The sequence below is a fragment of the Pleurodeles waltl genome, chromosome 7 (genome assembly GCF_031143425.1).
Source record: "Pleurodeles waltl isolate 20211129_DDA chromosome 7, aPleWal1.hap1.20221129, whole genome shotgun sequence".
NCBI classification, from domain to species: domain Eukaryota; kingdom Metazoa; phylum Chordata; class Amphibia; order Caudata; family Salamandridae; genus Pleurodeles; species Pleurodeles waltl.
In genome coordinates, this window is record NC_090446.1 from 906,014,259 (window position 1) to 906,029,221 (window position 14,963).

The 14,963-nt window shown below is 43.7% G+C and overlaps 1 protein-coding gene across 2 annotated transcripts in view; it reads right to left on the bottom strand.

The window, feature by feature from the left end:
* PDGFRB (platelet derived growth factor receptor beta) overlaps window positions 1-14,963 on the bottom strand; it is a 229,019-nt gene that overhangs the window by 103,140 nt on the left and 110,916 nt on the right. For both annotated transcript variants that reach the window (XM_069199532.1, XM_069199531.1), the window contains exons 3-9: window positions 14,517-14,813; window positions 12,972-13,238; window positions 11,337-11,464; window positions 3,555-3,729; window positions 1,901-2,093; window positions 1,121-1,236; window positions 26-155 (exon numbers count right to left, since the gene is read on the bottom strand). In XM_069199532.1, coding sequence (XP_069055633.1) covers window positions 26-155; window positions 1,121-1,236; window positions 1,901-2,093; window positions 3,555-3,729; window positions 11,337-11,464; window positions 12,972-13,238; window positions 14,517-14,813 — 1,306 coding nt within the window. The remainder of the gene's footprint in view (window positions 1-25; window positions 156-1,120; window positions 1,237-1,900; window positions 2,094-3,554; window positions 3,730-11,336; window positions 11,465-12,971; window positions 13,239-14,516; window positions 14,814-14,963) is intronic.

Consider the following 14,963-nt stretch of genomic DNA (forward strand, 5'->3'; position numbering starts at 1 on the left):
AAATAATTGTCAGGTATTGCATTACCTCTTCATGTCGTGGCAGGTGTACCATGTGATTTCCGGCAAGGGCATTCCTTTGCTGATACAGGTCACAACTACTTGCCCTCCACTGACATCATGGTGGAAATCTTTCAACAACAGTACTTGGGCTGGCACTGCTCTCAAGGAAAGAAGACAGAAGGGAGCCAGGTGAACAGTGTTACATGTCTCAATCAACCTAAAGTTTCTTTGGGTAACTGGTGAACATTTTCTTTTTCCCTCACACCTTTCTAGGCTTATACGGTAAGTGAGAATTTGCATAAATATTAGCCCACAACATACAACACATACAGAACTTCAACTTGGAAAGATGAAAACCCAGAATGGATCCTGGTAATGAATTTAAGTATATCAATTTGCCAAGCTTGAGAAGGATACCACATTTTGAGGCTATCACTGCACTACACTTGTAGGACACTTTGTCCACAGTCTGTGGCAACAGGAATACTTGGTATGGTAAATATTAGGGTGGCCAACTAGAACATGCAATGGCTGTAGTCTGTGTAACAAAGCGAACTATTGATGTATTTGGGTACCCATCCTGGACATTCCGTCGAGAGCCTGGGATATAAAAAGCAAGTATCTGTGATGAGCAGAACATGGTATGGATTATGTTGCCCACCTGGAGCATTTGCATGTTGTAGACCTCAGAAACAGTACCAACTTTAGCACTGTTGCGCCCAGTGTGACAATCTTTTTTGGTGTACCCCCCCTTCCCATGACCTCCTCCAAGCATTCCCTCACTACCACCCACCAAACGTGCCCCTCATCTCTCCACAGCCCTTCTCTAACATACATTTCATTTGTTTTAAAGGATTGGTAAAGACTGGCTTTACTAATCCACTCGGCCATCCACATAAAATTCAGATCTGTTCTTTGCAGCAAGCATATTAACCCTTTGTACTACTTTTATGGTGAGTCAAATCTGCCACTAGACAAAACTCCAATCTCCCTCTCTAGCAGGAACATTAATCACAAGAATTATTGTGCTCACATAAAACAAATATGGGTTATGTCACGACAGAATAGAGATTAATTGTAGTTGTAATGTCTTGATGACCTGAAAGTCTTGGCTCCTTACCATTAATCTGAAGGTGAAAGGAGAACTCTTGGGCATCGTCTTCATTAAAAACTTGAAGTGTGTAAAGTCCTCCTTCATCTTCCTTCACTCGCACGAGGGACAAATTACTGTGATACCTGGAAGAAAAGGACAATTTCTGAACATACTTTTGAGTGGGATACATGGGACAAGATGGTAAGAATACAAATTCCACACATTTTATTGGGGGTTTGCAGTCAAAAGATGTCATCTCAGTAGCTTCCTAGCACTGTCACTTTAGAAATGAAAGTGCACCGACATCAAAGCACAGTCTATTTATCTAACTATCTATATATCTATCCATCCATCTATCTATCTGTCTGTCCGTCAGCCTATCGTGCGTACAGTGGACATTACATTGAAGCCCTGTTCTATGTGCTCATGGAGACAGCGAAGACAAATCTTCCATTGATTCCATTGATTGAGAGGGACCTTTGCATAATTAACAAGACACCTACATTCAGCATCAGTACAAGCATCGTTTGGAAGTCAGCCATGGATAAAGACAGACGGTGCTACTGACATTTCTGACAACAAGCTGTGCCAGCCACAGAAAAGGCTAAGCGTGATTTTATACGACTCATAACTATACAAATTACGCACTGGAATCCATTCCGACAGGTTATCTGTGATTCGGATATGAATTGTGCCCTAATTGTGACTTAAACTTTGTTTATTCAGGCCCCTTCATGACACAAGTGGAACCGATCAAGGTTGCCTTCAGACATATCTCTCCTACACTGCAGACGCTGCTAACCTCACCTGTATTCTGACAACTTCCTGTTGGAGATGGAGATCTGATTCTTGTTGTCCTCAGTCAGGTTGATATTGTCCTTTTGCCATACGATTGTTGGTCTTGGGTATGCCTCGATCAGCACCTCAAATGATCTACTCTTGTGCACATCAGCAAACTGGGTAGTATTTCGGTTCATCTGGAGCTTCACAAATCCGCGCTCTGAAAGAATAGCAGCATTTTTTTTAGGAGTTGTGTTCTAGAAGTATCTAGTTGTCGCCTGAAATTAGAACTGCAAAGTAAGGTGCCATAACAGGAAAACTCCAAATATAATGAGGAGAGAACTAATGCTCTCAGTAGCAAATCTGATTTAAGCACCTTCAGGGGGTGGAAAATTTACAAGTTCTACACCACATACCAAAAAAGGGAAATCTCTGGCATAACACCCCGCATTATAATAAAAAGGCACACCCACAATCTTGTGGTTGAGGTTTTGGCAACACTGTCAGCAACATTTAATGTCATCCTTGTTGTGGTTTTAGTCAATCGTGAATGATCCCATGACAGCAGTCTGAGATTAATAACCAAACACAACATCCAGTAAGTTAGAAAATGTGGATTGGACCTAGAAGGCTAACACACATTAATGTCCTTCTAACTACTGCACATAATATTATCAATGCATGCTTGGTGTAGGAATTAGGTTCTGACCATAAGGAAAATGTTGGATTAAGGGCCAACTAGAGTTCTTATCAAACGGATGCAGAGGTTGGAGGACACAGTTAAGCTAGCTATGCAAGGTTATCAGGATGCACCATCCTACACATTTCCAGGCCTATCCAGGTGACACCATTACATTTAGTAGTGTAAAAAACCTTCCACTTGTGTAAAGCTGTAGGTTTCAACACACAAAGAGGAAATTCATGAAGACATTGACCACTTACTTGTGCGGATAGCATCTCCCACCATGTGTGGATCTAAAAATGCTCCTCACGGTGGGAGAGCTGGAGTTCCTGTTGCTTCAAAGGCAAAGCCAGACAATGCCAGTAGGATTTCAATAATTACAACCACAACCCACACAAAACCCACTAAATAAATAGGGCACACAGCCTAAACCTTTGCTCTACAGTGACACTTCAAATCATGACCAGCACAGCTTTTGTCTGGAGCACATAGCACTACCATAGAGTCTGGCTGCTTGCAGCTCACCAGCAACACCAACAGTGCTACCAGCTTTATGGAGCCCTATGGCTAACAGCATGTAACGCTTTGACTGAAGCAAGACTAAGCAGAAAGAGTGAGATTAAGCATTACATTGAACCGGGGGGGAGGTTGCAATGCATAGGCCAAGGTTGCATACATTTCCCTATCTGAATATTTGGTATGGTACCTTAGAGTGAACTGAGTGGACATGTTCTGCAAGCATGTCTGATGGTGCCCCCATTGAGCACCATTGCATAGTTGTTGCCTATTTACACACCCTCCTTAACCACGTAATGAAGCATGGAGTGGGGCCAGCCCTGCATGTTTGTGAAGAAGCAGGAACAGCATGGGCTATCTGGAGAAGTGGGTGGGAATGAAAAGAGTATGAGATAGATTAAGGTGAACTGTACTATGGCAGTGTATGCCCTTTTTTTGCCCAGTTCCTTGACTGCTGCGGAATTAGTGTGAGAAATGCCGTACCAACCACAGTGATGTTGATGGTCTTTGTATCTTGAGCATCCTGGAGGACCTCAGTGACATTGCACCTGTATATTCCAGAGTCTGTGAGCTCTGCGCTGTCTATGGGAAGAATGGAATGGATATCTCCCAGACTCCCGGACTCAAAATCAGTCACAGGCTCCACAATCAGGCCAACCTGCAGGAAGGAAAGTTTACAAAGATTATAAGCCTTCTTCAGAAGTGGGCAGTCAGAACGGAGGCATGCATTGTACCTAATAGGAGCTCTATGCACATATAGCTGGCTATATAAAATTAATATGGTGAACACTTCAGTTGAATGTCAAACCAACTCTACAGTCACTGTCTTATCCCTGGGCCCATTCAGCATCACAGCCCATCCTCCAGCACACTGAAACCCAGTGCTCTTTCTTGGACTCAGCCAGTAATTAAGATTTCACATGCAAAGGCACACCAATCAATGATGACAACCATTTAAATGAAAAATTGGAGGACGAATAGTGAAATGGGCATTCTAAGTCTCTTGGGCCACTGAATATCAGCATTAGTAAAGCAAGATGGCCAAAGCCTAAAGTGCCACTGAATCTTTGAAACCCTGCAAACATAAGGGGTGAGATCTTCTATCCTTAAGTTAGACTATGCAAGTCTTTAGGTCTACAGACTCATTCTTCTGAGGGAGACCATCCTAGTTCCTAATATTAGTTAACCTGTGCTTGAGTGAGATTTTTCAGGCTTATAAGAGCACTGTGTGTGTTACTATGAGTGAGGCACCCCAAGTTTGCATATGGAAAGGTTATTTGTCCGAGACACTCTTCCTCACTGTAGGGCAAGTGAATCTACACTCTAGTGAGAATACCCATGTGTCTAAGGTTACACAGGACATAAGTAAATGAGTTTCCTCAGGTCTTTAACATTGGAGGCTGTTCATAATTAATAACCATTTGACCAGAAGGATACACCAGATGCCCTCATTGAGTGCTTACCTTGCTTATTCATTCCTGCACTATGCATGCTTATTTATTAATGAAGATGTTTTATGCTGCGCCTTAATTTACTGCATCCGATAAGATATATTGACCAACAGACATGTAGCAGGTCCAGTTTTTGCATCAATTCAGAGTGATGAAAAGACAGGTCCTGGATCTGACATTCTTTGGTTACTTCTGTTGTCATGGGCAGTATGTAGTCAAATGATGGTCTTAGTAACTCATTTTTTAGGAGTTTGCTGAATTAATCAAGTGTGGGAAAACCTCTGGGTATGGCATTGACTGACAGATTTTTGGCCAATCCTTGTTTTGTTTTGTCATTACTTTTCCAAACTTGATTGTTGAGGAACCTGTTGGGCCCTTATCAATCTAAAAAGAAAGAGTAACCATCAGCTAAAAGCAAAATTATATTTGATCCTAAAAAAGCACACATTGTCAGTAGTCCTTAGCACACAAGGGAACTACTTTTTCAGTGGGGATGTGCTTTTTGTGAAAGGGAAGAATGCTGTGCCTGACAGTGAAGTTAGCCAACGGCTGAACTGGGCTAACCAACTGCCCCATGCTGTATACTGTAGTAGGCAGGACAAAAACTGTGAATGCCACAATAACAGCCCACTGGATGAAGAGGGCTGGCGCTGAAAGCCCATTTAAAGATACGGATATTATACATATAATTATAGTCAAATCAAAAGGTCTTGGTTAATTCCAAGTCTAAAAAGTCTGCATTCAAGGAAGATCCGAGTGGTGACTCTTTGAAGTTTTTTTATCAGCTGGTAAGGATTACATTGCATTAGATCATTGATGGTATCACAGGGTCATGTATCAGCTCTATTCATTGAATAGGTTGGAGCAACAGGTGAATTTTCCAAAGCAGAGAGCTGACAGTTTCCTCCCTTTACAACCATGCTGATTTGCAGCACAAAGTTGCAGTCGGAATCAAAGAGGATGTACAGACTTGCTGAGTGTGATTAGAGGCAGGACCCAGAATTTTGGGTCAATCAAAATCCATAAGGTTGAAGGCAACCCTTCCAGCCTTTTAAGACTGAAGTTTTTGCTTGGTTCAAGAGCAGAAATCTCACTGTCATTCAATAGTAGGTGTGGTCCAGGCACTTGGGCTCCTTGCAGGCTCAAGAACCTGACATAGATTTTGAGAAAGCAGGGAAATCATACACTGGTTTTGAGCTTGCTTCTAGATTAATATGGTTTTCTCCAATGATTAGGTTTAGACTCGATGTGTATTTTATCTTTGGTGGGTCCATAAGCCACTTTACAAGTGAATGCTCATGGAAGAAATCATCATAAGCATTTCAAACAAAATTGTTTCTACACCCCATGAAACCTGTCGTAACAAGGCTTATGTAAAAATATTGAGTACTGAAATATTGATATGCTAAAATATCATACAGCCACAAGAGCGACAACCAGAATATCATGAAGGTAAGAATATATTGCTTATAGTTAGAACCTAGTTTCCACAAGAAAATCGTTTTTTGAAATGCCTATAAGTTTGGTGCTGTTTGCCAAATCCTCACATAATTTTTCAAAAAAAGTGTCCTACTGTGTCTTATTGTGCATGGTAAGTTTTGGAGTGATTTGTGAAGCAGTGGCTGAGAAAAAAGAGGGGGGGGCAAAATAATGTGTTTCCCATGTTATTTCCCATAGGAATTTTGACCACGACTACAGCCCGAATGCAATTACACCAAATTTGGCAGAATCTAGCCCTTGGTCCAGAAAGTGTTTTTTTGTGATTTGGTGTAAATCTGTTCAGTAGTTTTAGAGATATTAGAGGGCAAGAAATATAGCTAATAGGAATGTGGAGGATCCGCGGATAGATTAATGGACCTGCTTCAGCCTAGTCCCTGAAAAAAAAAGTAAAAAAAAAAGAAAGGGGTGCAGGGTACAAATACCTTAAACACCCTAGTCTTGGTGCTGGGGTCCTGGCACCCCACCTGGACAAAAAAAGCATTTTTTTTAATTTACAGCAAAATACGAGGAAGATCCATGAATTTTGCTGTGAATTAAAAAGAACGAGCGCAGTATCCTGCACTTGTTCTTAATGAAGCCCCCAGGTGGGATAGGTCCCGAGGGCATTAAGATTTCATAAAAATGGAGGGAGGCACGCAGGGCCTGTCTACTGCCCCGGGGACACAACCTCCCCAAGGCGACATATAAAAAGATATATAAGGGGTCCACAAGTACCTCTGGGGGACACCGCCTCACGGGGGCTTTTTCTAAAAATGGAGGGGCCGCAGGGACCCTCTGCTCCTGGGGCTCATGTATCCTGTGGGACCTCCACCTCCCTGGGGCTAAATTGAACATTATGGAGTGGGTCCTTGCTGACCTCTGGCTCCAGGGGCCACCACCTCCCTGGGGCCCATTACTAATTTTAAAACAAGGAGATGAGCCACGCAGCCACCCTACTGGCCCATCTATGGCCCTGGGGACCACCACCTTCCCAGGACTGACCTGTGCAAAAGAAAGGCTGGGGCAGCCCAGCCCCCCTCCTGGAGCTATTAGTGGCCCTTGGAATCACCAGCCACCCCAGGGAGGGCTTCTGCTATCTTCCAAGGTGCCCACCCTCTAGAGATAGCTGTTTGCTTTTGCTTGGCAAACACTGTGACAGCCCCTGCCAATCAAAGGCAAACACTTACTCCGCTTCCAGCAAGTGGGAGGTGTCAAAATGTCAAAATGCTCCTGCTTGCTGGAAGGGTAGTTTTGCTCCTGCATGCAGGGAGTTGCATTCCAGCAGCTCCCTGTTGCTGGAGCAATACTAGCACCCGCAGGAGGAGGGAGCCAGCTAGAGCTGTAGGGGCTTTCAGGCTCCCCTCATGGTCATGTCACTTTCTATCTATCTATCTATCTATCTATCTATCTATCTATCTATCTATCTATCTATCTATCTATCTATCTATCTATCTATCTATCTATCTCTCTCTCTCTTCCATCCCACAATGTGTGTGAGAGAGAGAGAGTTAGAAAGAGAGAAAGAGAGAGAGAGAGAGAGAGAGAGAGATTGCAATGGTCTCTCTATGCAATAACTTTAAAGTGTCACATTGTCAAGATGTTTGGTTCAAATGTATAGTTACATTTTGATGCAAAAAGAGCAGAGTCACTTCTGACCCACTGGTAAAGCACTTTTACTGTCACACAGTAGGTTGAAAGTTCAAATCTTGGTATCTTAAGGCACTGTGGGGGTCATTCCGACCCTGGCGGTCATTGACCGCCAGGGCCGGGGACCGCGGGAGCACCGCCAACAGGCTGGCGGTGCTCCTTTGGGCATTCTGACCGCGGCGTTACAGCCGCGGCCAGAAACGGAAAGTCGGCGGTCTCCCGCCGGCTTTCCGCTGCCCAGGGGAATCCTCCATGGCGGCGCAGCTTGCTGCGCCGCCATGGGGATTCCGACCCCCATACCGCCATCCTGTTCCTGGCGGTTTCGGCCGCCGGGAACAGGATGGCGGTATGGGGTGTCGTGGGGCCCCTGGGGGCCCCTGCAGTGCCCATGCCAATTGCATGGGCACTGCAGGGGCCCCCATAAGAGGGCCCCACTTAGAATTTCAGTGTCTGCTTAGCAGACACTGAAATTCGCGACGGGTGCTACTGCACCCGTCGCACCCCTTCCACTCCGCCGGCTCCATTCGGAGCCGGCTTCCTCGTGGAAGGGTGTTTCCCGCTGGGCTGGCGGGCGGCCTTTTGGCGGTCGCCCGCCAGCCCAGTGGGAAACTCAGAATGACCGCCGCGGTCTTTTGACCGCGGTACGGTCTTCTGGCGGTTCCCGCTTGGCGGGCGGCGGCTCAGAATCACCCCCTGTGTCTGTTTATTTGTTTTGAATGCTAAACATTCCTAGTGATGGAACATTTACATCTTATTCCCATCAAAATCTTTGGGTTGAATGTCATAGATATGTCTGGACACTACAAAGTAAAGAGTCACCTGTGCCCCAGTTGTTAAGGTCTCTGATTCTCACAATGAAAGTAGATGGTGCTAGTCTAGGTGTGTCAGTGGTCATCTCCTTGCTTTAATTTCTTTTCAACTTCAAATATTTAAGCTACATACCAAAAGGTGATCTCACTCTTTTGCTGGCGGTGTGGGTGCTTTCAGGGGCCAGGCCCTGTGGTCAAACCCTGGTGTGCATGGTTGAAAGCCATTAGTGACGTGGTGTTGGGTGGTTATAAGAAGAAGGCCGCAGGGCCTGGCCACAGACAGACCCTTTGGCCAACTCCTGGCACTCACAGCCAAAGGCCGTGCGTGGTGCGGAATTGGGTGTACATAGGGAGTAGGCCACAAGACATGGTTGTAGGACAGGGCCTGCGCCAACTCCTGCTGCACATGGCGAAAGGCCTTGTGAGGTGGTTGTTGTATTAACATAAAGAAATTAAAATTATTTCATGTTAAAAAAACATAGAAATTCACTGAAAAAAACAAAGGATGCATGGATGGTATAGTTAGGAAATAGAAAAAACATAGAAATTCAATAAAAAAAAACAAAGGTTACAAGGATGTTCTAATTAGGTTCTGAATGTACACACACAAAACCATAGAAAATCAACAGTTATAGTTATTTCAAGTTACTATAACTCATGCCTTAAGGTACCTTTAACTCGCGCCCTGGGGATGCACTGCTAGTTACCATATATATATATATATATATATATATATATATATGTATATATATATACTTATTAAGTGGTCACCACTGTATAGTTATAGTTAAGACTTAGACCATAGCAAGAATGTTTTTTGGTTTTTGGTAATTTGCATGGTTTGACAAATATCCACTAACCGTTCAAAAAATAAAGTTCACCCATTTCAGCTCCTTTCTTGAAAGTTTCAGAGGGATCTATCAAGCAGGGCCCTAGAAAAAGGAGGGTTCTAAAATCCAATTTCTCCATGCAGTTTCTATAGGGATTATTTAACAGCACTACAGCCAAAACGGCTGAACAGCGTTACACCAAATTTGGCAGAAAGTTAAACCTTTACTCTAAAAGAAAGCATGGTTTTTGTGATTTGATGTTTTTGACAAATTAAGGAGAAAAAGCTATGTATATCTGGATGGTTGAGTTTGTGGGTCTCTTGCAGGCATGCAACTTCAGATAAAAGAGAGATCTGATTGGCTTGGGGGGCTTTTTTGCCCGTTGGACGTCTCCCTCCCACTGGATCGAGTTCTACAGGAGCTTGCGCTGTAAGTGGCTGGCGGCTACATGAGAGAGAAAAAAGGGGGCATGTAAGTGTTTGTGGTGGTTGGATGTATACGGGTGGCTGGCCACGGGCTGTGTGTGGCGTGGATGGCAGCCTACAGGGGAAGAGGGGATTCAAGGCCTAGCCGGCAGCACTGCAGCTATTCCCAATCTGTGCAAGGCCTAGATATTCACTGAAAAGATACAAAGGTTAAAGTAACAATATAGTTAGGTATGGTAATAATATGATGGTTTGCATTTAAAAAAAATTAGATATTCACTGAAAACATGAAGGTTAAAGTGAAGTTATGATAAGGTGAAATTGTCAGTTTAAAAGTAACATTTTCAACTAAAATAACCATTCAAATTCAACAGTTATAGTTTAAAACATGTAGAGCTCGCATCCTCTCCATGCACTGCTTATGACATATACTACATCACTCATGACATGTTCTATATCATCTTTGATAACATGACTGATGACATCCGAAATTACATAATTCATGACATCACTGTGCATGGTGGGGGTGCAAGTGATGGTTACTTGAAATAACAATAACTGGTGAATTTCAGTGTTTTTTTTTAAAGTGTCAAATATTACTCTGTCTCTCAGAGTTTTATTTTAGGCGTGCAAGCTGATCAATGACATAGAGCGGGGGATCCTCGTTGTCCCATGAAGAGCCATTTAGTATCTATAGATAGTCTTTGTTTACACATAGCCAAGAGACCGAAGAGAAAATAAATAGTGACGTCTAACCCACTTAGTTGAGCTGAAAGGACAGTTCAGTGAGTTAAGTGCCTGTATGTAAGTTATATGGTGATCTGGAGGTCTCGATTTAAAATCCTGACAATCCCAACTCAGCATTGCATTCTTCTGATGTTGTTGGATCGAGTACCATTGTACTGGATAACAGTAACACCTGTTATAACAAAGTGGATGAAGAAGACATTTACAAACCTCCTTCAATATTAGCTTGGAATATAAGTTTAGGAGGAGTATGGTTCGAACTCAGAACTTTAAAGGACGTTTTGAGAGTAATAAGGCACATATTAATGGCGTTTTGGCAACAAGGCTATCATCCTGGGGTGAAAGAGGAAACTGATCCGGATAGTCACCCACATAATTCATATTAATGCTAGTCTGCTTAAGAGCACAACACTTCTTGACGTAATTGAACACTGATAAGTCTAATATAAAGCATTTGTTTGATTTGTTTGTAAACACTGTTTAGTCTGAGGCTATGTCACCTATGGTAATTTGTTCCATAGAACACTATTGTTTCCTTGAACCTTCAAAGTTCAACAGAATTATGCAATCCACATCGGTTATTTCAACCTTTGGTTATCCAATAAACACATGTTTTGCTCACTGGGTATACTAACAGGGGAGTTTTCACAAGAGTTTGGCTAAATCACTTTTACAATATCTTCATTCTTTGCTAAGTCCCCAGAGTTGTGCCTTCTCATTTGGTGTTGGCTTCGAGAATGTCACCATCGCACACCTGGCTGGGTGCAGACAAGTCACAGAAAGCATACTTTTACAGACCTCTGTAGTACACATGCCATAAGATGGGTGAGTAAAATTCCTTTAAGTCTATGCCCAACTGAGTAAGAATGCTACTCACCTCCATTCGTGGATACTCCCAGCTGAAATGCACCAGTTCGTTACCACTGATGGCACAGATGACCGTAAAGTTATCACCCTTTTTCACCAGAGTTTGAGATGCGCTGATGGAGGCCGTGAAGGTGGAGACTTAGGAAGGCAAGAAAGAAACAGGTCATTAGTCTCCATTCTGGAGCTGGTGGAAGCAGCCACAGTGGTTGACACCTGGAGAAGTGCTGCTTTGCAGCATCGAGAAGTACTAAAGGCCCCTGTTCCACAGAAAGGCTGGATTTGAGAGGGAAATCTAAACAAATTCCAAGTGTGAATCCCAGCTTATAATGATGAAATGAGTTTGGTGTCACCAGAGCAGTTCCTGGTGGATGTGCCATGCCTCTTTGGGCACCAGTCTTCACCCATTGAAACAAAGCACCGCCAACAAGAATAATAATCTAACTGCTGAGTGATGTTTCCGGGATTTCAATGGTGACCTCAGCTGATCAATTTCAAACAAATATCACCTTCGGATCAAAGGAAGCCCTTAATTTAGTCTCTTATGAAAACGGCATGTTCTCTCAATAAATGCACTAATGCATTGGACTGATTCTGCAATACACTCAAAGGACATTGCAGACATTTTATGCATAGTCTGTGTATTGGAGCACATTTTTCACAAGCTTTTTTCTACATCTAGCTTTCTGTGCTTTTTAACAAATAAATTGTATTCGACTTTAGAAAAATACCTGACTGTGGTGAATTCTATAAGTAAAGGGATGTCTTTGCAACATATGAAAATGTAAACATTTGTGGTGGTTTGACAAGCTACTGAATATTGTTTTTTCTGGTGATTAGTAGAAGAGGCAAAAAGATATAAAGGGTCATCTACTACCCTACTTAATTTAGAAACAGCCAGGGTCCTCAGCAAATATGTTTCACGTGTACACAGTGAAATACAAAGAGAGAGCAAAGGAAAGCCAGACAGAATGCGAGAAAGAGCGAAAGAAAAAGACCTCTAGTGACAGCTAAATGTAGGATACATAAATAAATCTCCCAAGTACAAAAGTGAAAAGACATCTGCTCAGAGCCTTCTTGCGAAATCCCCAGTGCACCCTGGCTTATCAGAGATGGCGGCTCTGTTGACTTTTGTCTTGAAGCACCTGCAGAGGGCGGAAGAAACTTGAGTCTGGGAGGAATATACTAACTTCAGAGACCCCAACACTGATGATGTCACACATTGGTGAAAGGCACGGGCAATCAGAGCCCTGCATGTCAAGCGGAGTGGGAAGCGCCAGGAGAGAAGTGGTAACCACCTACTCAGAGCTTAAAGGATGGGGACCAGCTCCTGACAAGGCCAGTCTGTAACTGTAAGTCAAGTTAACAAAATGCTAAGTCAATTACTTAGAATCTCTACATTTCATTAGATTCGAAGTGGTGGATGCCATTGTTTCAAGGCAGTGAGGAAGGACATTATAGTGCGCTGTGTTCGCCTGTGTCAGTGCCAGTACTTTTTAAGCTGTGTGGTCCTGTGCAGCCTGCAACGTCATCAGTGCTCTGTGCGTCGTGTGTTCGTCAGTGGTATCAGAGGACTGAGATAAAATACTATTCATTTAATAAGGGAGGCCTTTTCCCATACTAGGAAGGAAACTTAACGCTCACTCACCTGGGATGGTATACACATAGTAGTGGTCGGAGTACTCCTCCTGTCCATCATACTCCGCCTTGCAGAGATACAACGTGTCTTCAAAGTGTCCCCGGAAGCCGAGCTGTCTGTCGTAGATGACGGGGATGTGGCTCTCCTTCGTTCGCTCATGGAGGGTGACGTGTGCTTCTGGGTTGGTCACCCGGCACGGCAAGATGGACTCTGAAGTGCTAGTCTGAAAAATGAATTCTCCGTTGGCCTCATTAGGAAGAAACCACCTGGTAGGATCTTGGGTAACATGAAGAAGGAAACCTCGTTAGGAGTGAATGAAGGGCTAGGTCATACGTATGTGGCCTACAAGCAACTTGTTGGTATCACAGAAGGCTAGTGCATGCACTTTGATTTCACTGAAATGCTTTTATGTCCTCAGTTTTTTCTATTCATTTTGCACACTGTATCCAATTAGTCCTCATTTTCAGTTTCCTTTCTCTTATTTATTCACCTTTTTCTCTTCTGATTTTTATGGCCACTTCCACTAATTTTCTCATTCTTTCTCACCCTCCTTTCCATGTTACCCCCGCCGTTCATTCCTTCCATTCACCCTTGCTTCACTTCCACCAGTGCCATTCTCTTGACTGGCCGGTAGCTGCTACTTCTCAGGTAATACTACGCTTTGTTGATTACTTGGCCTCAATACTACCACTAAAAGTCTTTCTGCTTCCTCCATATAAAGAGCAGGCACTGTAGGGACTGCGGTGACCAAGGAAGAGCCTGCCATGCATCAACGGAACAACATGAATCTCTTTCAGTAGGAACTTAGGGCATTCAGTGGACACCACCAGATCCCTCCTCCTCCTCAGCCAGTCTGTTTTTCCTCACTGCAGTTTACAGCCTTTCCCGTCGCCTTTATCTCCTTGGTCCTCCCCACCAACTCGCTCACCTCCTTTTATTGTAAATCTGTAGCTCCAGAAATTACCAAAAGTCCCGACTCGGCTACTCTTACTGCTTCCTCTCTGGATTTCCAAAGTGCCAAACTCAACGCCTTCTGGAAACTGGTTTTGAACATTCATTTTACAAAGCTACTCACTTGCTTAGTCCCTCATTTCACTCTTCTTCAAGCTATCAGGAAAGAATTGTGCAGCAACACGTGTAAAGCAGAAAGTAAGACTGCTCACACACCCAGGACACCCACTTACAGCGAATACCTAAGTCACTTTCCATAATCTATGGACATCCACAAATTGCACATGAAAAAACCTGCAAACAAACCTTAAAATGAGTCTCTTATACCTGCACCAGGGCAAATCAGCTCTTACAGGTGCTCGATGCAAGCCTTCGTTCATTCATGCATTCACTCACTTATTCATTCATACGTCTACTGAAGGGTGCTAATGAGAATACCTGCATGCTCAGTTCCTATATCTTGCCTTCTATTTCTTCCATTTTTGTCCTAGAGCCGTTTCCTCTTTGCACTGAGCTGGTACGGACTTTTACCTTACTATTCACTTGCAAAAAAACACCTATTCTCCTCTGTGACATAGTTTTCTGGAAGGGAAACCCAGTCACCTGGTACGAAGATGTAGACCTCCTCAGCCTCCCGGTGCTCTTCATCCTGGGAGTGGTTGTAGAAGCAGGTGTACCTTCCTGTGTCTAGACCCGTCAGGTTTTTCAGTGTGAGTGTGCTGGAGAAGACATTCCCCTTGTGTTTCACCGGCAAATCCAGTGGATCTGTATCATGCTCCCAGGCCACCACCTCCTCTCCCTCACACGTCAAGGAGAGGGTGCTGGAGAGATCCAGGACCAGTTCAGGGGGAGTGCTCGGAACAATGCGGGGCCTGGCATTTCCAGACACCACCAGGAAACCTTCAAGAGATGAGAGAGTGGGGAATGTTAACAACATCCAAACAGGTTACCACAATTCTCCCAGGAATTAATCAGGTCCACCAGCCACCATCATCAGTAGAATGAGCAAGGATTCTAGAATAGGGAAGCCATGCACCGACAACCCCCACC